Raw genomic sequence first — 24,049 nt, 5'->3', positions numbered from 1 at the left:
GATAGTATAAAACATTGTGAGAAACGGCTCCCTCTGAACTGACGTAGTTTTCGAGAAAGAAGTAATTTTCCACGAATTTGATTTCGAGACCTCAAGTTTAGAACTTGAGGTCTCGAAATCAAGCATCTGAAAGCTCACAACTTGTGTGACAAGGGTGTTTTTTTCTTTCATAGTTATCTCGCAAATCCAACGACCAATCAAGCTCAAATTTTCACAGGTTTGTTATTTTATGCATATGTTGAGATACAGCAAGTGAGGAGACTGGTCTTTGACAATTACCAATAGTGTCCACTGTCTTTAAATAGGACTGAACCAATCGAATGGTCCAAAAACCAAAGGTATACATTGCCTTTAAAGTGGTTTGTTTTTCTGAAAATGTTTTGGGATTATTGTATTTTGGTCTAAATACTCTAGGAAATTATGTGGTTTTCTTACACACTTTAGTGCACGATTACTTTTATAACTATGAAGTCAAAAAGTGTTTTGTTTTTCTGATTACTGTCAAGATGGACGTCTTATGTTTGTATAACCTTCATTCAAGAGAACACTCCATCAGCTTGCGGGTACTCTGACTGACGGCGCATCAACGCTTTAATTCCACTTCACGCATCAAGGTCGTGTCATTGAAGACATTTTAAGAGGACTTTACTTTCCCCGAGTGCAGGAGGGCTCTGTATCATGTGACACATCGTAGTGCCCTCGCTGCGACTTGTTTGAGTGCTGACTCAGCCGACAACGGAAATTAACAAGATAATGTTTGCATTTGACAAATTTATTTGAGCCTTGCTCAATGGGGTAAGCCTTTCTGATTTCTGCTTAAATAGCACCAGTGATCACGTTGGCTTACAGGTCTATACTAGGCTAGTCAATCATATATGCTTGCTTTGTTCACAGCTCCTGTTAATGTTATGATCTTTGCAATTACCATTGGTAATTACTCAAAATAATTATTATCATAAAACCTTACTTGATAACGAGTAATGGGGAGAGGTCTTAGTGAAAGTTGCTTTCATATGAGACTCAACATTTAAATTTTGTCTTTTTCTTTTTTTCTGTAGTGAAGATATTGAATTGAAAAACACAAGACCACTGGACCTATCCAGAACTGAGTGTACTGGAATGAGGCTAAAATCACTGGCCTAGGGCGTGCGGTTCAGTGTAAAATTTGAAACCTGTTCATAATGCTTTTTTTAGCTTGCACAAAGATTTTTCGCTGCTTAACTGCATTTTTAATCCTTCTTGCAGGCGGGAATTTAACTCTGACTCTGAGTATGTAAACTGCGTCAACCATGGTATTTGTGATAGTGTAAAAACAGTTTTGTTTTGTAATCAGTTTCTTGAGTATGATGACCTTGATACTCTCGGTCTGCTACTCAGATCATTCTGACAATCCCTTTGTTTCATACTTTGTCAGGATGGTATGGGGGTCGTCCGAGAGTGTCAGGGTTATCCTGTTTCTTTATTGCATGTTTATGCCCCTTATTTTGTATTTTTGATGTAATTTTTAAATCTTCAGGAAATTCTCAAGACATTTCCAATGACAGAAATTGGCAAGAAACAAACATCCTTAATTTGATAAAGTGAAGTTCAAAAGAGGAAATGATCTTTAGGGAATCGCTTTACCCTTTACGTGTAAACAAGTTGACTATAATCAGATAATAGTAACACATTTCAATTTTACTTTTGAAATAAAATTGCAGTAAAAACAACTTTACGCCTACGTAAACGTTTGTGTTGAATTGTGGAATATTTTATCAAGTGCCAGAAAGCATATATAATTACATTTCAACAAATTGCCCTTTCCAAATTTTCAAAAGTATCTTCAATTTTCCACTTTCCACTTTCGAAAGTGCTTGAAAATGAGATTTGCAGAGAATCTCAAAAATCCTGTATCAATATAATTTACTTCAAGACCGTTGGGTCTCCCCTGAAACGCTCTCTAGGCGAAACTCCCAACTGAGAAGCAGTCAATTTAGAAGTCATTACCCTGCGCATCTCTGATTAGGCTAATAACGGACCTCAAAAGGAAAGGTCATTAACTTATAATGGCCCTCACAGGAGAGGGCATTAGCCTCCCAGCCCACTCAATCAAAAACAACCTCATAGTGCTCTTGAGGGAGTGCAAAGCACTTTCCGCTCATAGACACCTCCTTCTCTTTTGTGTACTCCTCTGTAGCCAACGAGGCATGTGATATTCTCAGAAAACTCCCAAGTTGGATGAAAGAACTGTACATTTGATGAGGATGGGCCACTTTTACAATACATTGTGTAGTTCTGTTAGGATGCAGCCATGTGAAGAACAATAAAATGACAGCATTTGAAGCATTTTGTACAATGTATGTTATAATACTAAGTTCTTACATAGGCCTACATGTATACACACTGTCTAGTGCTTTATCACACCCTATCTAGTATTGGTTCTAAGACCATTGGTGTTGCGCGGTCACACACAACCAACAATCCGATCTATATGCACGGCAAACTGTACACGCTTAATTGTAATGAATGAAAATAGAGTAAGCTTGGGCGATATCACGATATTATCGAATATCGCGATATTAATTTGGAAACGATTTCGATATCGGAGTGATTTGGTTTTAATCGAAATATCGATATATCGTGATATATCGCGATTATCGCAATATCGATTAAATATCGCGATGTATTTGCTAGCTGAGACATCTTGCACCCCATAGGTTTGGAGTAAAACCAGAAGAATAGGTCATTAGAACACCTCTCTTAAGCTATGACTGTCTCTTCTACAACTTTCACTTGGAGTTTGAAGACTGATGATGTCAAATTTCATTAATCGCGATTATATCGAATATCGCGATATATTGTCGGCGATATATCGTGAATAAAATAAATCGATATCGCCCAAGCTTAACATAGAGGCAGTTTTGGATCCGGATTTGTCGTTAGGGGGAAAAGAACGTTGCGCGGTCACACACAACCAACATTCCGATCTATTTTATATGCATGGCAAACTGTACAAGCTTAATTGTAATGAATGAACATAGAGGGCGCTTTTGGATCCGGATTTGTCGTTGGGGGGAAAAGAACGTTAGTCACAGCGCCCTCTCTGATTATTCACTACAAGCGTGTACAGTTTGCCTTGCATATATCGGAACCTTGGTTGTGTGTGACCGCGCACCGCCAATGGTCTTGGAACCAAGACCAACCCCTATCATAGGGATGTACCAAAGCACTCAGTATTTTTTCTGTATGGTAATTGAAGCTGTGTTTTGAAATATGAGACATTAATAACAAATCCTTGTAATAACCAATTCTTATATAGCGCATTTCACAATAACCGTATCAATGCTTTTCACATTAGTGCCCTGGTCATGGGGCCAATAACATCCCTGTAATGTTTCTCAGCTCCCTTGGGAGTATACACCCCTGAGCTGCCTGTAAGGTGCTGGTGGCTTTTTCATACACAATATCAACCTCTACCCTCGCAGGTACCCATTTATACCCCTGGGTGAAGAGTAGCAATTATAGAAAAGTATCTTGCTCAAGGACACAAGTGTCACAACCGGAATTCGAACCCTCACTCTGGTGAATCAGCACCAGAACTTGAATTCGATGCTCTTAACCACTCGGCAATGACACTCTACACATTACTTTATACAAGTACAATGTAGCACAATGTAATTTCTTTCATTCCAGGTGCTGTAGTGCTCCGTATCTTCCTGGCCACTCTACTAACAGAAATGCTTCTCAGATTCAAATTTTGGGCAAACATGTTAAAACTTATCTTTTCACAGAAGCACATTTCTTCGAAGTGAAATGATTCTATACTATCATAAGCTGCGATAAGTCCTTCTAGCCAAGTAAGTTTTTATTGCTATTAATTTAAATAGTGATAATACCCAACATATACATGTACCTTGCCTGTAAACCACTTTTTTTGTATGGTGGTTAGCAGTAATCATCAATGCATCAAGTAGCGTTTTTATTTGGCAAAACAGACTTTAAGTGTAATGCTACTAACCTTATTTTATTTATTTGCCGTTTTCATATCTACAAAATGAAAATGTCTAAGAACAGACCTTCCTTCTTAGTATTCAAAACAGAACTCCAAAATTATTATGCCATGGAAAAATTTATTTCCACTTGTAACAATAAGTTGGCCAGTTTCTATCATAAATGGGATTACTTTTCTGTTCTTTTCCAAGATTAATGTTCTAAGTGTTAATTCTCTTCAAAAACGCTGTGTCTTACTTTCATTATTACTGTATGTTTGTTTTGACGATCTGATGTACGATTTTGTGAAATGTTGTAAATAAACCATTATCCCCCGGGATAAAAAAGAGAAAAAATGTACCAATCTCTGACTGTTAACTAACAGGGGCAGGTTCATGCATTATTTTCAAGTGAAAAATCCGGCGTCGCAAAAATTTCATCCAATTACCAATGCTACAGAGAACAAGTTCAGCTTGCAATAATAACCAACTACATTTATATTCAGGTCAAATTTTCTACGGGGAAAACCGCACACGTACGTGTAGTTTAGGATGAAGTTAATGAGTTTACGGATCTGTAGGCAAACTGTTATTGGCCTGCGACGAGCGTCGACAGCTTTCTCGGCTTCTCTTGCTGATAACTTCAATGGTGAGTCACTGGCAATAGTGACCTATCATTAATTTTTGATGATGATTCTTTAATTTTGTGTTAAAGCTATTAGATGTAGATGGAGTGAGCACCTTTGGCAATTAAACAAGGTGTAGGTAAACAGTTGTGCAGAAACCTTTTACCCAGGGCTCAAATCCACAAGACTACAGGGATTGTCGCTCAAAACTATTTACTGGACTAGAAAATTGATTGCAAGCGCAGAACCAAAATGAGAACGAAAATCTATCTACACAGTGTAACAATGCGCTGTAGTTTGACCGCATGAGGGCGCTCTCATGACTCGCACATGTATAACTTCCGGGGTATCAATCATACCAAAACAGCTATTAAAGACTGGAACACATTACTGTAAGATTTATTGATGACTTTATTTAATTTATTCAGAGGAACTTTTGGGCAGCGCCCTCAACTGGTGCTATTTTCCACCTACCACTCTAGATTGGTGCCTGATGCACCATACACTGTATCTATGTGTGGAGTTGGACACCATATTTTTTCTCACCATATTGAAGTGTGGTCATGTTTGAAAGTTAGGCTGAAGTTTTGTACACATTTTCCTCAATATTAACCATGATGCTCAAGTATTATTAAATTGAATTGCTTTGAGAAGCATACCCTGTGATTTTTGAGATTAGAATTGGATGCCAAACAGTGCTTCAAATTTCCCTGAACCAATACAGTTAGAGCGAACAGTTGTGTGACACAGGCTATTTCTTACAATACACCACAGACCTCATATCCATCAATGACAATAAGACTTTTAAAGGAGCCGTTACAACCAACCACTAAAGCAGCTTAAAACTACATCGCAAACAAAAGTGACAGAACGACGATTAAAACTGTGCAGGACGAATCGCGTATACCCCCCGAAGATATAAAAATACTTTTGAGAGCGCCCTCGTGCAGTAAAAAATATGCCGCATTATACTGCTTTCATTTGAACAAGCACTAGAAGATCTTTCTCATATGTCTTATTGGTAAAACTTACATACTCAGCAGAATTGAAAGATATTTATCAGACTCAAAACCAACAGTTGAACGTTTTAAAATGTTGTCGAAATTAAGGAAAAACTGCAGTTTCCTTACAACTAAATTTATCTACATGTACACAGTGTAACAATTAAAGACTCTGGACACTATTGGTGATTGGCAAAGACCAGTCTTCACAGTTGGTGTATCTCAACATATGCACACAATAACAAACCTGTGAAAATTTGAGCTCAATCGGTCGTCGAAGTTGCGAGACAATAATGAAAGAAAAAACACCCTTGTCACAGGAAGTTGTGTGCGTTTAGATGGTTGATTTTGAGACCTTAAATTCTAAACTTGAGGTCTCACGAAATCAAACTCGTGGAAAATTACTTCTTTCTCGGAAACTACGTTACTTCAGAGGGAGCTGTTTCTCATAATGTTTTATGATAATAACTATTTTGAGTAATTACCAATAGTGTCCACTGCCTTTAAGGGAAAATTGCCTTGCCCTCGGCAATGAATCTCAAGCCTGAAACAGTATACCAGGTTTTCAGAATGCTAGTGTTTTTATCCAGGGCAGCCAGAAAATCACAGGGGTAGGAGGGAGCAGTCTTAGAAAAATCCATTTTAAATTAATCGCTCAAATTAAAGTTTATTTGGAGAAGTTTCAATTGGTCGATAAGCAACCTGAGACTGAAATTGCTTTTGCTACTGGTTTTGGTTTCCAGGGATTTCAAGACGGCCACACATTACCGACTTGACAGCGTTCTCCCGGAACAGTTGGTCCACCGGCCAAATGGCAGCTTCCTTTGAGGACCAGACATGATTCTGCCCAAGTGGTCCTGCGTGGCTAGTTCATTGCTGCCAAAAGCTATGAGACCCCGTTCCCACTGAACCCCGCATTGATCTCCCAACTCGATAAAAGGGCGATCAAAGGGGTATCAACGAGAAAAAGGCTCCAGTGGGAACGTGAGGGCAATCAGGATCTGACTGTGCAATTTTGATCCTCCTTGGGACTACGATTAAAGCGGGATCTGATCGCCCTTTTGGATTAATGGGCGATCAAAAGTCTAGTGGGAACGCAAAGGGCGATCAGACCCCACAATTCGCTAGCAAAACAGTGCTCTTTTGAACCCACTTCCGTTCCCCAAAAAGGGGGATCAATGCGCGATCATACTCAAGTGGGAATGCGACCGCGATTTCGCGACCGCGATTTCACGACTGCAACCAATCTTGTTACAGGATCCCGATCTCGCAATCGTGGATCCAGTGGGAACGCGGTCTGAGTAAAGCCAGTTCCTGTTCGGAATGTTTGTGGTTACAAACTCAAGTCACACAAATGACAATGTTACAAGAAGCATTTCAAAATAGTGAAAAATCTGGTGGATAATAATAATAATAACAATAATAATGTATTTATATAGCACATTTTCTATATATGTTCAAATGCGCTTGACAGAGAAATTGTGAACAGAACAGGTGAGTTTTGAGCAGTGTTTTGAACATATTGACAGATTGTTGATTACGGAGAGATATTACGAAGAGACATATCCAACCTTTGCTGCTGCATGTGCACGATGGTAGGAAGTTTTGAAAGAAAATTTTAAAAGCAAGAATACTCTGGCATATGTACATTACGTCTTTATCCTACAATTACGCCTTTATGGCAGGTTATTACATAGTATAATCAAACCTGTGCTGCTGCTCGTGCAAGGTGGTAGGAAATTTTGTAAAGAAAGTTGTGTAAGAATTTGACTGAGAATCACTCATTTCATCCTCCAAAGACATTTCTTTGGACAGAAGTGAATAAAACTGACAAAAATCTGGGTCTTTTAAGTTGCAAGATATTTCAGACTTGATAAAACTGTTCCGGGTGTGGTTTTGGAGAGGGGGGGGGGGGGGGGGAGGCAGGGGACATTTGGCTCTCATAACGGCTTGAACACAATGAATTGCTGGCTGTAATTTGCAAACCCTACCCTAAATAGTATTTAAGCTTGTTGAAGGCTTAAATAGGTAATATTACTATGATATATATGGGTGTACTGTTAATTTCATTAGAGTTGGCTACACTGCTAGCACTATGGAACTACAGTCCTGGTAAATCTAATAAAATACTGGAGAGCGGGTTGCCTTTCATCTGGCCAAGGCTGCGTCTGCTTTTGTATGCTGACAGCTTGCCCAGCAAATGTTGTTTTACTTGGCGGTAATTTAACGTAATGCCAATTACAGTTGAATGGCTCGGGTCTCTGTAATTCCATTTGTGGCTTCGTTTCTCAAGCATCTGTTCTTCAAATAGCACAGACGGCGTAATGAGAAAGACCCTGCAACATTTCAAATTCATACAATTCTGCATTGTATTCCGGGTATGAAAAACATGTTTCTTCGAACCTAGGGCGGCAAATTTTTATTGGTGAAATTCTTGTGAATTTTTGTTAAAGTGATTGCATGATGTTTGAAAACACCATCAGTTTCAATATGACACTGAATATAATAGGTAACGTAGTACACAGACATACTATGTTTCAAAAATGTATTTCCAGTAAAAGATACATGCTTAAAGACACTGGACACTATTGGTAATTGTCAAAGACTAGCCTTCACAGTTGGCGTATCTCAACATGCATAAAATAATTCAAACCTGTGAAAGTTTGAGCTCAATTGGTCATCGAAGTTGCGAGGTAATAGCAAAAAGAAAAAACACCCTTGTCACACGAAGTTGGGTGATTTCAGATGCTTGATGTCTCGACATCAAATTCGTGGAAAATACCTTCTTTCTCGAAAACTACATCACTTCAGAGGAAGCTGTTTCTCACAATGTTTAATACTATCAACGTCTCTCCATTACTCGTTACCAAGTAAGGTTTTATGCTAATAATTATTTTGAGTAATTACCAATAGTGTCCACTGCCTTTAAACACCCTGTGGTCAAGTGTTGTACAATAAAGCTAGACCAATTTTAGTGGTACACCATTCAGTCCACCAAGGGTGAGCAGTTCAGAAATCTGTGCTAGGCAGCACAGTGTATTTTGCTCAGTGGACTGCCTTTAAACACCCTGTGGTCCAGTGTTTTACAATAAAGCTAGACCAATTTTAGTGGTACACCATTCAGTCCACCAAGGGTGAGCAGTTCAGAAATCTGTGCTAGGCAGCACAGTGTATTTTGCTCAGTGGACTGCCTTTAAACACCCTGTGGTCCAGTGTTGTACAATAAAGCTAGACCAATTTTAGTGGTACACCATTCAGTCCACCAAGGGTGAGCAGTGAGTAAAATGTACACAAATCTTTCCATCATGTGTAGTCCTCACCTCAAACCCAATCTCAACACCCACCCACTTCATAGACCAATACTAGCCCTTCCTCAGACAGATCACTGGACTATCAAACAGACAGCAGGAGAGAAAGTAAACCATGGCTTCAAATTATCCCTCCCAAAACAAACTCCTCTAAGCCCTACTCCAAACAAATCCTTTCATGAAAGCTAGGAATAATGTCAGTATATGGCCTACATTACGATAACACTCAAATGCCACCAACTGCTGCACTGTTCGAGAACTACACAGTTCCCCTGACAGGTTAAGCCCAGGCTTTCACATGACAGTAACTTAGCAGGGGTCCCTTGCTTAATTTGAGCATGGTTTTGAAAAACAAATTGTACTAATATATATTTGGTTTGCGGTAACACCATCTACTTGCCAGGTACAGTAGAGTTCGATCTTTAGGGAACTGTCTTGCTACATATTCTACTACCGGGGAGTCAATTTTTCGGGAGACTTCTCAGCTCTGAAAAGAACTGCTTTTTAAAGGAACACGTTGCCTTGGATCGGTCGAGTTGGTCTTTGAAAAGCATTTGTAACCATTGTAGAAAGATGTTATAAAAGTAGAATATAATGATCCAAACAAACATGCCTCAAAATTGCACGGTTTTCCTTTTACTTCATCGACTAACACGGTCGGCCATTTATGGGAATCAAATTTTTGACTCCCATAAATGGCCGACCGTGTTAGTTCGCACAGTAAAAGGAAAACCACGCAATTTCGAGGCAAATTTGTGTGGATCATTGTATTATACTTTTAAAACATCTTTCCAACCATATGCATTTTATAAAAAACGGTTACAAACGCTTTTTATAGACCAACTCGTCCGATCCAAGGCAACGTGTTCCTTTAACTACATGGGAGGAAGGTAAAAAATCAGCCGGGACTAAGTTGTACTTGTGTGAAAGGACACCAATGTTTGGATTATCCAAGGTCCCTAGTGAAACCTTCTCAAATGTGCCCTTGTTTCTTGACATTATGTTGTTATCCTTTCACATGAGGTGCCTTTTTTTATAATTCAGTCCATGCTAAAAAATTAACAAGGAACCCGTGCTAAATCGCTATCATGTGAAAAGAACTTAACTGTCAAACACAAGCCTGTTTCTCCGCTCTTTCAGGCAGAGCAGATATATTAAATAAACGATTAAACGAAACCTCTGCAAGAGAAATCAAAAGTCCCACTTGATCATTTCATTGGGCACCAAGGCAATAACTGAGGGTCTGGCCATGGGGCATTTGCCTCATTTGCCTCAGTGAATTTGCCTCAATGAAGGTGCCCATAACGAACATTTTTGATTTTGATGTTTAGACACAAGGGTAGCATGACAACTTTAACATTTCTAAAATATTTATGAACTGTTGGGAATTCTCTTTTCCATAAATGCAAAGTTTACCCCCCAGCTGTGATGTGGTGCACTACTGTATGAATTTAGAGAGATCATTTACTTTTAAAGGGGAGGTATACAATTGGTCACTCTTACTTACTTGAGTACAGTCTTTTGATAGTGTATAAAGCATTTCGTCAATCATTTCACTTTTAAGTAATGTTGTTTTAAGGAACACATTGCCTTGAATCGGTCGAGTTGGTCTTTGAAAAGCATTTATAACCGTTTGTTAAACAATGCATTGGTTAGAAAGATGATTTAAAAGTAGAATACAATGATCCACACAAATTTGCCTCAAAATTGTGTGGTTTTCCTTTTACTTTGTGAACTAACACGGTCGGCCATTTATGGGAGTCAAAAATTTGACTCCCATTAATGGCCGACCGTGTTAGTCGACGAGGTAAAAGGAAAACCACGAAATTTCGAGTGATACTTGTATGGATCATTATATTCTACTTTTAAAATATCTTTCTAATCATATGCATTTTATAACAAACGGTTACAAACGCTTTTCAAAGACCAACTCGACCAATCCAAGGCAACGTGTTCCTTTAAAGTCAGTTTTTATTCCCCAAAATTTGAATCTGAAAAGCGTTACTGATGCAATAACATATTTTTAAGATCGTGTAACCAATTATTGAATTGTTTTCTTGCTGCTAGACATTATTGCTGCGGATTTTCGGTGATATTTTTCACAGGTTATTTTTGGGGGTAAGAGAATCCAAACAATCGAACGGTTCAAAAAAACAAAGACTGTAAACATATATGTACATACATTGCTTTTAAAGAGTTGAGAGACCAAAGAAGTAGCCTCATAAATGGCCAAATATTAAAGACAATTGTCAAAGACCAGTCTCCTCACTTGCTGTATCTCAACATATGCATAAAATAACAAACCTGTGAAAATGTGAACTCAATTGGTCGTCGAGATAATAATGTATGTTTGGTTTGCGGTAACACCATGTGTGTATCTACTTGCCAGGTAGAGTTTGTTCTTAGAGAAACTGTCTTGCTTTATTCTACTGCCGCGGAATAGATAATCGGAGGTTCGGGAGACTTCTCGGTTCTGAAAAGAACTGTCCTGCTTTTTAACTATTACCAGGGTGGATGCATAGAAAATAGACTGGACTACTACTTTAGCTTATAGGATCGTAAGTCAGTTCTGAATTGGTCTCAACGTTTCGACTAGTTGTTTGCTTTCAGATGCTTGATTAAGAGACCTCAAATTCTAAATCTGAGGTCGAGAAATCAAATTCGTGGATTATTACTTCTTTTTCGAAAACTACGTTACTTCAGAGGGAGCCGTTTCTCACAATGTTTTATACTATCAAAAGCTCTCCATTGCTTGTAACCAAGTAAGTTTTTATGATAAAAATTGTTTTGGGTAATTACCAATAGTGTCCACTGCCTTTAAACATGTGTGACGGTAGAATCAGCTACAAGCTCATTAATTTAAAGTAACCTACATATACATACACATGCACAGTATCTTGTTCGATCAGTTTGTCATTATGGTGACCTGATTTTTCACCAGACCAATACAAACCTACATGTATCCTTTACTTAAAATTGTCCTATCCCGCCGGTTTGATAACATTACCCCCTGGTTGAATCGACACGTTTTTAAATAGAGACCACAGGGTCCTTGATTAAACAAAATTGTATTCTCTAACAACCCTAGACGCGATGCACGTCCGCAGACGCCACCATGTCTAAATCAACGTCGAAAATTTGAAACAAAGATGCAAATCTGCACATATAAACCCTGCAGGAATCATACCAGAGGAACAGGTTTCATATTTCAAACAGAATCCCCCAAGGGTTGACTGCAGAGTCAATCTACATCCAAATGACTGTGTGTATGTATGATGGAGTTCCCCAGTCAAGTAGCTGAGTGCGTTGCTGTTAAAGGGAAGCTGAACAGTGTTGTATTGGTGGAGAGCGCGTCACGTGGGTGTGTAAACCTTTGTTTATGACCAGTAAAAAGTGTTAAAAATGTGAACGTGACACGCGAGCTTGCACCTGTTCTTATAAAACAGTTTCTTTATTCCTATTGGTCGAGAGCAACGGCTGGGACAGTTGTGCCACATAATGCGATACGCGCGACGCGCACAGCATTCCCTTATAAGAAGTTGTTTACACGATCGGGCCGAGGGCCTTACCATTTCATAGCTGGAGGGGTGTTAAGTTGACAGAAATCATTGAACAATTATAATTTAAGCATTTATTTTACTTTTTGACCGAAAAGGTATTTATGAATGGGAATCAATGTGTGGTGAAGAGGTTTCCAACAAGTGGTTTAAACCCGCCGAGGCCTGGTTCTTGATAATTTACCTCGACTTCGTCTCGGTAAAATTATCAAGAACCAGGCCTCGTTGGGATTAAACCACTAGTTGAAAACCGATTCACCACACATTGATTCCCTTAGCAATCACTCTTGAAATTAATGGCAATAAAACTTTTGGTTAGAAGGCTGCAGCAGCTTTCGATAGTATTGCATTTTGAGAAACATTTAGAGTGAATCTACATTACATTCAAATGATTGTGAATGTAAGGTTGGGTTTACATTTGGTCACTTCCAAAATGAATGGCGATACAAACATTAGAACCCTACAGTACATGTACATAGGTTTCGGTATTGTCAAGCATTTTGAGAACTTTTCACTTAAATTTATTATTAAAATAAATGTGGTAGCGTAAAACATATCGGTTTTCATGGCCCCAAATTTGAATCTGAGTTCAGCGTTACTGTCAGTTCTGAGCAGGCCATCATGATAAAAAAAAGTGCTTCAAATTGAAAAGTTTACTTTAGATTAAAAGCTTATTGAAATAAAACAAAACAATGTGTTTGTGTACTTTTGATATCTGGTTTGTCATATCTGTTTGGGTAGAACTTCAGAAGTACTTCAACTCAAGGTAATCCGGTATTTAATTATTTAAAATAATAGGCCGGACTAAGTACTTGTCCAGCTGTGTACGGTCTTTATAAAGACCCTGGACACTGTTGGTAATTGTCAAAGATCAGTCTTCTCACTTGGTGTATCTCAACATATGCATTTAAAATAACAAACCTGTGAAAATTTGAGCTCAATTGGTCGTCGAAGTTGTGAGATAACGAAAAAAAAAAAAACCTTGTCACACTAAGTTGTGTGCTTTCAGATGCTTGATTTCGAGACCTCAAATTCAAATTCGCGGAACATTTCTTTTTTCTTGAAATCTACGTTACATGTACTTCAGAGGGAGCCGTTTCTCATTCTATCAACCTTTTACTATTACTCGTTACCAAGTAAGGTTTTATGCTAATTCAGGTATTTAATTATTTAAAAAATTATAGGCCTGACTAAGTACTTGTCTATAGCTGTAAACGGTCTTCTTAGAAAAAGCAGTACTTCCCAAACTCAGAGTTCTAAAAGTTTACACATTTTCTGACAAAACATGTTAGCCTTGACTTCTTTTCAACAACTGTTTGAACATTTTGCAGATAAAAATAATTAACAGTCGCTTTTCTAACAAGACTGAGTAGAACTGTGGAAGTTTTTGTGCCACTTTCTGTATTAACAACTTTAAAATGATATAACATGGTAAATTATGTCCAGTTGTGTACTGTCTTCTCAAAAACCGTACTTTAACAATCTCGGAGTGCTAACAATTTACACATTTTTATGACATAACATATAGCCTTGACTTGTTTTCACAAACTGATAAGATATTTTGCAGATGAGAATATTTAACAGCCGCTTTTCTTACAAGACTGAGTAGAACTGTGGAAGTTTTTGTGTTACTTTCTGTATTTAAAAATGTTAAAATGATTAATATCATGTATGGATAAATTATGTCCAGTTGTGTACCGTCTTCTTAAAAGCAGTACATCACTATCTCCAAGTGATAAAAGTTATAACAAAACATTATATAGCCTTGACTTCTTTTCAACAACTGTTTAGAAATTTTGCCGATAAAAATATTTTACTGCCGCTTTTTTTAACACTGAACCTATTTTGAATCCAAACAAATTTCATTTAATGGGAAGTTTCAGATCCACCAACCCATTAGCGAAAAAGGATTGAATACAAGAATCTGTGACATAAAACTCAGATAGTGTTGCGAAAAGTGACAAAACAAAACCATAAAATGGGAAGTTATAAAACAGTGCATTGCCATGGGCACACATTATTTCTCTACGCGCATGCCTGAACATTTCACATATTAAATGTGTGGTGATAAAACAGTCCAGTAAACACGTTTTTCACCCCACTAATCCTCACTTTGGTCATTAAAAACTAATAAAAATTCTAAGGTCTTTTGAAAGTGACTTGCAGTGTTTTTCGCTCATCCAAGAACCGCGATAATTCCCGGGGAAAAAATAGTGCAATTTTACTTGTGAGCGTCATTTGCACAACCGTTCAAGTAGTATGCGACATTTGTATAACGTGTGACTTGGTGGTTTTCAACCATGTAACTGACAGCTTTTTAACTGCCTGAAATCTGTTTTTTCCGCGTCCAACAAAAAAGCCTTTCAGCATTAGAAAAACATCCGGACTGGTGTTTTTTTTATAGTACAAGCAAAGGCTGAACAGTTCAGGCTTGTCACATGAATAGGAAACCTACCGAAAAATAATCTCTATTCATTGCTTCTTATGGGAGATTTAAATTTTCAATTGGAGTGCTTGGGACGTTAAAGGGGTTGTGTGTGAACCACTGAGCTGTCTGCATTTTTGAAAGCATCAGGCCTGATACGTGTACTTCATGGAGGCAAGAAAGGCGATGGCCTCCATACCCCCTGGTCATTGCCTTGGTGCCCTTGAAATGTTCTCGACAGTAGACATTTACAATTTCCTCATAGGGGTGCCCTTTACCATGCCTTTACCAAGGAGAAAACCACTGGTGCCCTTGCCCTTTAATTTCAAAAACCACACACAGATATGCCATAAAACCAGGTGACATATTGTGTACAGACCCGTTATTAATCTAAGCATACAATTTGATGGATTTACTCAAATCCTTTTTGATTCTGACAAAATCCCACAGCATGTGGTACTGTGTAGGGACTACACGTTACGTAACTCAACACCCAAACTAGTTTGGAGGGATTCCTGATCTTCTGTCAACTACTTAAAGAGTACTTTTTGGAACAACTTCTTCTTCACTATTCTTCGGTCATCTGGGCCCAAAATTCATGAAGCTGTTAAGCACAAAAAGTGGCTTCAAAGCACAGACAAATCTTGCTCAGTAAAAACAGGTTACCATGTAATAATGTATACAGATTCTGATTTATTCTGGTTCCCTGCTAATGTTTGCTAAGCAGTGAAATTTGCTAAGCACAATGATGCTGCTATGATCAATGAACTTTCAATGTGTAACTTCCAAATTGAAGACCAAGAAGTCGCCCTATCACTAGCCTAAATTGGACTAACCTAGTAGGCATTTGCCTCCATGCCCCTTGGCATTTGCCTTGGTGTCCCCTGAAATTTCTTGTGAAATAAACTCAGTGGTCGATTTCACAAAGAGTTAGGACTAGTCCTAACTTAGGACTGGTCCTAGGAGATAATACAAATTGCATGGAGTGTCCTAAGTTTGGACGAATAACTGGTCCTAACTCGAGATAAGACTAGTCCTAACTCTTTGTGAAATCAACCCCTGGTCCATTAAACATTTTGAACTACATCAATGTGTTCTTGTTGAATTGTACACCCAACTCAAGCCCTCTAATGCTTGGCTCACATGGAATTTCATGACCAGATGATCTGAACTGATTCGAAGTGAAGGGAAAGGCCAAGTATAAAGAATTCACGGGTCCCAATGAGCAGGACAAGATTAAAGCACGGCTTACCACTCATGCTCTGTTAACATCATAAAGGGTACAATCTGGACAAATCCAGAATTGTAAAGTGCAGCTCATTTTTAGCCACCTAAAATGTTTTTTATTTCCTCAGAGCCAAACCAATTTACAGGCCTGTATGCTTCGTTTTTGAAAGGGCAAGGGCACCAAGGCATTTTCTCTTTGACAAAGGGCACCATATATGAGGAAATTGTAAATTTCTACTGGAGTATTTCAAGGTCACCAAGGCAATGGCAAGGGGCAACGGAGGCAATTGCCTCCGTTGCCTCTGTGTGATATCAGGTCTGATTTTATTCATGATCAAGGCAGTGGTGCATTTAAACAAAAGCCACTACAATGTACAACTTGACTTGGTTAGGCAATCCTTCAAAACGCTCGTAAAAATTGAAAGGGGGGGCAGCTGAAAGTATGAGAAACAAAGACACTCATTTTAGATTGGCCAGGATTATTAATAAAAATTGAACCCGAATATAGAGAGTCTATGAAACCCTTGATACTTTTTTTAAGAACGCTAAAAATAAATTAACTTTGAAAGCTCTACATTTATCATCAACTCACAAACCGAGTTTGCAACTTCACTTTAAAAGAACTGAATCTCTGAATTGTACAATGTGCGTTGTTTAAAGACACTGGACACTATTGGTAATTGTCAAAGACCAGTCATCTCACTTGGTGTATCTCAACATATGCATAAAATAACAAACCTGTGAAAATTTGAGCCCAATCGGTCGACGAAGTTACGAGATAATAATGAAAGAAAAAACAGTACATGTACACCCTTGTCACACAAAGATGTGTGCTTTCAGATGCTTGATTTTGAGACCTCAAATTCTACATCTGAGGTCTCGAAATCAAATTCGTGGAAAATTATTTCTTCCTCGAAAACTACATAACTTCAGAGAGAGCCGCTTCTCACAATGTTTTTTACCATCAACCTCTCCCCGTTACTTGTTACTGTGTAAGGTTTTATGCTTAAAATTATTTTGAATAATAACCAATAGTGTCCACTGCCTTTAAAAGAACAGAAACTCTGGATTGCAAAATGTATGGGTTAATACTCGATACATGTTACATGAACATTAGCCGTATAGACATTTACATCCTCCTTATCATTCAAACAGTAGTAAATTCTGCAAAATGAGACATTTCTCACCATATAAATCTTCCCAATTTATCTAAATAGGATTTGAGTCCGATAAAAAACATCTCATGGACCATCATTACAAACAGAACTACGGAAGCTCCTCTTCCTTTTTCATCATATTTTGTTTTATGAGAGGCAACGACGGCCAAGGTACTCTAAAAAGAAAATGATAAATTCCGGAAGGCTTGGGGTTTTTATGTTGCCGATGAAAGGTCAACAATGAACAGGGGTATACGATACTTGAGTTAACATACAAGATGTACGTGTTCATTTGCAAACATGCTCCTCCCCCCCCCCCCCTGCTGCCTGGGAGAGCCTACTTGAATGGTACCGCAGCAACACAGTCATTTTACACAATGTCAATATGTGGGTTGCCTACTGTGAACACAATTTAGGAGTTAATGCTATCTACCAATACATGGAATGCTCACTGGATTTACATGGCATAACACACACATTGTACAACAACCCGACAAGATTAAAGGCATGGCGAGTCTATAGAATGGAGAAGCCCTGACACTAAAATAAAACAAAAACGTTAAAAAAATTCTCAGGTTTACTATACACTCAGGACTTAAAGGCAGTGAACACTATTGGTAATTACTCAAAATAATTATTATCATAAAAACTTACTTGGTAACAAGCAATGGGGAAAGGTTGGTATTATAAAACATTGTGAGAAACGGCTCACTCTAAAGTAACAGAGTTTTTGAGAAAGAAGTAATTTCCTTGAATACAATTTCAAGACCTCAGATTTAGAACTTGACGTCTTGAAATCAAGCATCTGAAAGCACACAACTTCGTGTGACAAGGGTGTTTTTTTCTTTCATTGTAATCTCACAACTTCGACCACCAATTAAGCTCTAATGTTCACAGGTTTGTTATTTTATGCATATGTTGAGATACACCAAGTGAGAAGACTGGTCTTTGACAATTACCAATAGTGTCCATTGTCTTTAAAGAGAGCTTAAATTTCTCGCATTTTTTAAATTGAAGAACTGGTGACATTGATCTTTGTGGTGAATTTAAGTCCAGCATTATATAAAATATTTATGTAAATAAAAGAAAACAAAATCTCCTATGAACAGATGTTGGTTGAAGTTTAAAAGTTAAAGGCACTATAGACCCTATAGAAATTGTTAATAGTGAGCTGCCCTTTTTATGACACAGGAAGTTTGTGGGTTATGTATGAAATCTATACAAAATCAATCAAGCTTGAATAATAATGAATCTTTTCATTATGTATACCCACGTACATCACATCACATCTGAGTACTGTACTGTGTGGCACCATAGAGTAAGGGTAGAATTAGAAGGGTCGATCGGTCATTGTGGTTGTTTTGTATGGGATATCCCTTGTTTTTTTCATCCCAACTACTAGTTCGTGCCTCAACAAGTTAATGTCAGGTTTAAACCGAATAATACCATGTTTTATAATGTGATATTTCACAGGTTGGAAATTCTGAAATTCTCTCCCAGTGGTTTGGGTGGCAACTTTTGCATTGAAACCATTCCTACGATGACAGAATTGTAAAACGTCAAGTTAACTGGCTTAACTGAAACAAGCCCTGTGTGACTTACAAAAGTGAACATCACAAAATACTACACAGTATTCCATAGAGACCCAGGTGTACTACTAACATGGGTCACCACTAACCTCACCAAAATGTGGTGCCAAATTCTCTAAGGGGCACGTTTATCTCAGTTTATAAATGGAATTCCATTGGATTTTTAAATACAATCTTGCAGAACAAATCCCATCAGAACACATTCGCACACGAATTTATACATATATATATAATACAATTTTTTCGGGATGGATGCATTCAGATTCTGATAATATTGTCTTTTGTGCTACCTCTGTGTATGCACTGTAAGTGCAGTCGGTTGCCTCTGCTGAGTGTCTGTATGCCATTTACACTGTACATGTAGGATAGGCAACAGTAGATGTTAGAGAGGAGCCATACAGCAACAAAGTCTTTTATCTTCCAGTACGCGCTAATCCATCAATCAGATACTAGGGGGATAAAACCATATATACTACTTCCTCTGTTTTGTATCCTACTTCCTCTGTTTTGATTGCTTAGTGCGTATTGTGAATGTCAATGCTACACGCTCCGTATACGGACAGTGCAAAAATTACATTCTAAACTTTGTGTGCGTGCATGCTGTTAGTCGGGAAATACCGTATGAAATTTTAAACTTTGCACGTTTTACTTGAGACTGGAAGATAAATTTGTTTTCGGCCCCGTTAGATATGGGGCGCAGAAGCGCTATATTTCTCTGTATTCCACTCACGCTTGTGTGATAACTTTATTAGGGCACGTCCTACCAACAAGGTACGTAAGCCGCTTAGTATACAGAAAAGAGGTTATTGAAAGTTATGAGTTCTGAGATCCAATTACTTGAGTTATTGTAAAGTCGCACTCATGATATGAAAATATCTCAAATTCAGGATAACTTTGCGTATGGCTCCACCACTTTTTCACTCATTTTTACAAAAAGGGATATCTCATTGAGGTAAATTAAATACTACATTATTTCATATCGAATGAAAAAGTGGTGGCGCCATACGGAAACTTTACCCAAATTCATTTCCAGATGCTACAAATTCTTTCTTTTTAAACCATTTGAATGGGGATCTCGATACTAAATTTTGGGACTTTAGTAGGTTGCACAATTAAGCTGCAAGCAAGATTGGCAAATGGAAGTGCACTCATTGTGAACTGCTGGGCCCAGTATGGGACTGCTTTAGGGTTGCATTGCACTGCAGTCATAACTCTTTTTCAGCATGTTGTGCAGAGTTCCCAGAGCCCAGCTATTTTTTGTCATTTTGTTTTTGTAAAAATATCAAGATGAATGAGTTTTTTTGTTTTATAACCATGTAGGCCTACAGTGTGTAGTAATCTGAAGTATTGTGATCACTCACTGTGATAACATCAGTTCGGTAAATTACCATGAAGGAAAGTGTAGATACTTTAACCATGCTTTAACCATTGCATTGGGGCATTCAAATGTAAACGAAGGATGAAAACACACACGAGTAACACACAGAAAGATTTGGTAGAAAACCTACATAAATTTGTCAATTTTTCATTAGTAATAAAATATTTAGTCAAATAATTAAAATATATCACCAATTATCAAAATGTCAAAAGAACCAACCTGTTTGATCTCTCCATCGGCAGTGACCCTAGCCCCAGCGGGCGAGAATGTCCCACTAAGTTGATACGTACGAGTGGTATATTCACCATTCACGTCGCTATCCTGAAAAACTACCTCCACCACGGCGCGATTTCCCGTATGGCCAGAGCCAACAGCTCCGGTCACCGGACCGTCTCCACTGGAGACTCCATCCGCATTCTCCCCCGACAAACACACGATCGGCCCGGCGATCAGCAGAAGCAAATGAAGGATCATCTTGGCAGCATTTCTAGGGATGGACTAGTCCGGTTCTTGCGACTGTGACAGAAGGAAAAACTTGTAAAATAGGCACGTTTTTCGAGGCCGTGCTACCACGTTATGAACCGAGTTTTCATCATCAACGTAAATACTGTGTGTGTACTGTGTGTGCGTAAAAAGCTATACCCGCGGCATCCTTTGATGTTTAATCACGTGACCTTAGATTCGACCTCAAACTCATCTGGATCGCAACACTATTTATTTAGGTGTGTTTCAATTCCTTTGTGCCATCTTAGCCTACGTTGAACCTTATTTGAACAATTTTTTGTTCGCAAAAAGAAATGGAGTAAACCAATCAAATTTTCACTATATAGTTTGTAACTTTATTTGTGTCTTATTGATGAAAAGTAGTATTTCAATACGAGAAAATGTAAAATGTCACCCTCAAAAATTGAGAATGGGTCAGTCTACCAGTGGTTCCGTGTGTGTGGTGGAGAGAGACCGACCGACCGACATGTACACATTGATGGTACTTTTGTCGGCTTTTTGATTCACTTCAAAGCACTTTCGCTTTTACCCCAAGGGCATTTTGCCGTGCCCCCCCCCCCCCCCCCCAGTATAAGGGGTGAGGAAATAAAGGTGTGAATATTGATTTTTCTATGAACATTTTTGGAAGATTTCAAAGGTAAGCGGTTTGAGGTTTATTTTTCAATTTATTCACCGCTGCTCATGTGCGCGGTCCCGTAATGCCCATTTTATAACCTATTAGCTCATTAATGGCAATTTCATATGTGTAATGATCAAAACGGCATAATCAATAATGCGTATAAATTTGAAGTGCGAAAGCAGTTTTACGAAGTCCATACAAATTGCACTAAAAGACCCCGAGCAGACGCGAACAAAAGAGAGTAACTGGCTTCAAAGACATTAAAGGCCGGCAGTGGTCACTATTGGTCATTACTAAAAATTAAAAAAAATTATTAGCATAAAACCTTACTTGGTGACGAGAATGGGGAAAGGTTGATGGTAGAAAACATTGTGAGAAACGGCTCCCTCTGAAGTGACGTAGTTTTCCAGAAAAAAAAGTAATTTTCCACGAATTTGATTTTGAGACCCCAGATTTAGAATTTGAGGTCTCGAAATCAACCATCTGAAAGCACACACAACTTCGTGCGCTGACAAGGGTGTTTTTTCTTTCATAGTTATCATGGTTGTTTTTTCTTTCATAGTTATCTCGCAACTCCGACGACCAATTGAGCTCGAATTTTCACAGGTTTGTTATTTTATGCATATGTTGAGCTACACCAAGTGAGAGGACTGGTCTTTGACAATTACCAATAGTGTCCAGTGTCTTTCATGACCTAGCTAAGTAAATAGTTCAGAGCAGCGTGATATGCAGGCAAAACTGTTTCTTCTTTTTTTCATAAATTTGTTTACAATAATACGTCTTTAAAATATCTTATTTCTACCATATAGAAAGGACACAGCGCAAATGCAAATCATCCATCTCATGTTACATGTATATTGTATATAGGGTATGCTCTGGCTCCTAATTTTTTTTTAAATTAATTTACAATCTGCCGTAATACCATCTCCTTCAGCTGGGAGTCATTTCGGCATCCGTTAAAGGGTTATAATCCGCCGCCAAGTTTTGGAACCGTTCGATTGTTTTAATCCTATACAAGTAGGGATTATAAATAAAACTCGTGTGAAATTTTCATTTCAAGTGAGGTCGCACTTTTGAGATATCGCCAAGTAGGAGCGAATCACAGACATAAATAACCTTCTTTATGTCTGTGGAGCGAATAATTATGCGCACAGGATCAGGATGAAGAATTAGGAGAACACATTCTGAGAAATTTCTGACAGTAAGTTTGGCGCCGCAACAACTGACATTTATTTTGCTTAAAAAGGCAGTGGACACTATTGGTAATTGTCAAAGACCAGTCTTCTCACTTGGTGTATCTCAACATTATGTATAAAATAACAAACCTGTGAAAATTTGAGCTCAATCGGTCGTCGAAGTTGCGAGATAACAATGAAAGAAAAACACCCTTGTCACACGAAGTTGTGTGCTTTCAGATGCTCGATTTCGAGACCTCAATATCTAAATCTGAGGTCTCCAAATCAAATTCGTGGAAAGTTACTTCTTTAGGCCTACTTCGAAGTTAAATGTTTCTCAAAGGTTTATGAAAGCTGCTATACTTTCAACCAAGAACCTTTTTATTGCCATTTATTTTGAGAAAGAGTGATTACCAAACGTAGCCTATAATACATAACCTTTAATGTATTTCAATTTGATTTATAATTTTGACAAAGTTCAGCGGTACTAGTAGATAGAAAAGGGTTGGTTGTGTAGATTAATTTCTCCGAAAGTATCATTCGATAATTATTTGACTCACCCAATCGCCTAATACCGGGCATTGAGAAAGTGTTTTATAAACTTGTTTAAGGATTCAATTCATTACCTAATTGACTACTCTGTTGCTATTTCCGTTCACGTTACACCGGTTCCATGAAAAATTTATCACAGCGAGCAATTGCTTTCTTCTTTTTCCGTGAAATCACCAGTCGCAGAGCGTCTCCCTAATGAACCATTATTTCACATGCGTTGGCGGTGGTTTCTCTGAACTATTGAAAGATCAATCAACCTGAAGTAGCGCCCTCTGTTGTCCATTAAAAGAATATGATTTTACCTAGGAACTGCATCAGTGTTCCATGTGGAGACAAACTAATATCCAATCAGTTCATTATGTTGGTATCCATTGGAAAACAAACTAAACAAACATGAATAAATAAAATGATGAAATTAATTGGTAGCGCACAGTTTAACAGTATACAAAAACATTAAAGTGGGTTGGCAATAAGCAAGTATGAATTTATTATGTAACAAAATATAATTTTGCGATCGAATTCAAAACCATTACATTTGTAATGGTGATCATGATTTACAATAAAACGGGTTTTGTTATGTTGGTTAAAGGCATCTTTATTGGAGATCACTGTTGGTTATAATCTCATTAAGTTGAAGATAAACGCCATTAAAGCCATTGGACACTTTCGGTACAGAAAGTTCACAGATTTACAAATAACTTACAGGGTTTACAGAAGGTAATGGTGAAAGACTTCTCTTGAAATATTATTCCATGAAATGCTTTACTTTTTGAGAAAACATTAAAACAATATCAATTCTCGATATCGAGAATCACGGATTTATTTTAAACACATGTCATAACACGGCGAAACAAGGGTGGGTTTTTCGCGTTATTTTCTCCCGACTCTGATGACCGATTGAGCCTAAATTTTCACAGGTTTGTTATTTACATGTATATAGAAGTTGTGATACACAAAGTGTGG

The 24,049-nt window shown here is 38.0% G+C and overlaps 1 protein-coding gene across 1 annotated transcript in view; it reads right to left on the bottom strand.

Annotated features, from left to right (window-relative positions):
* Positions 1-20,710, bottom strand: part of LOC117290474 (E3 ubiquitin-protein ligase ZNRF3-like) — an 80,758-nt gene extending 60,048 nt beyond the window's left edge. Inside the window, exon 1 of the mRNA XM_033771889.1 lies at positions 20,456-20,710. Coding sequence (XP_033627780.1) covers positions 20,456-20,710 — 255 coding nt within the window. The remainder of the gene's footprint in view (positions 1-20,455) is intronic.
* Positions 20,711-24,049: the final 3,339 nt, after the last annotated feature.

Source organism: Asterias rubens, chromosome 5 (assembly GCF_902459465.1).
Source record: "Asterias rubens chromosome 5, eAstRub1.3, whole genome shotgun sequence".
Classification (NCBI taxonomy): Eukaryota; Metazoa; Echinodermata; class Asteroidea; order Forcipulatida; family Asteriidae; genus Asterias; species Asterias rubens.
The sequence above is the reverse complement of the archived record's forward strand: the minus strand, read 5'-3'. Positions and strand labels throughout refer to the sequence as shown.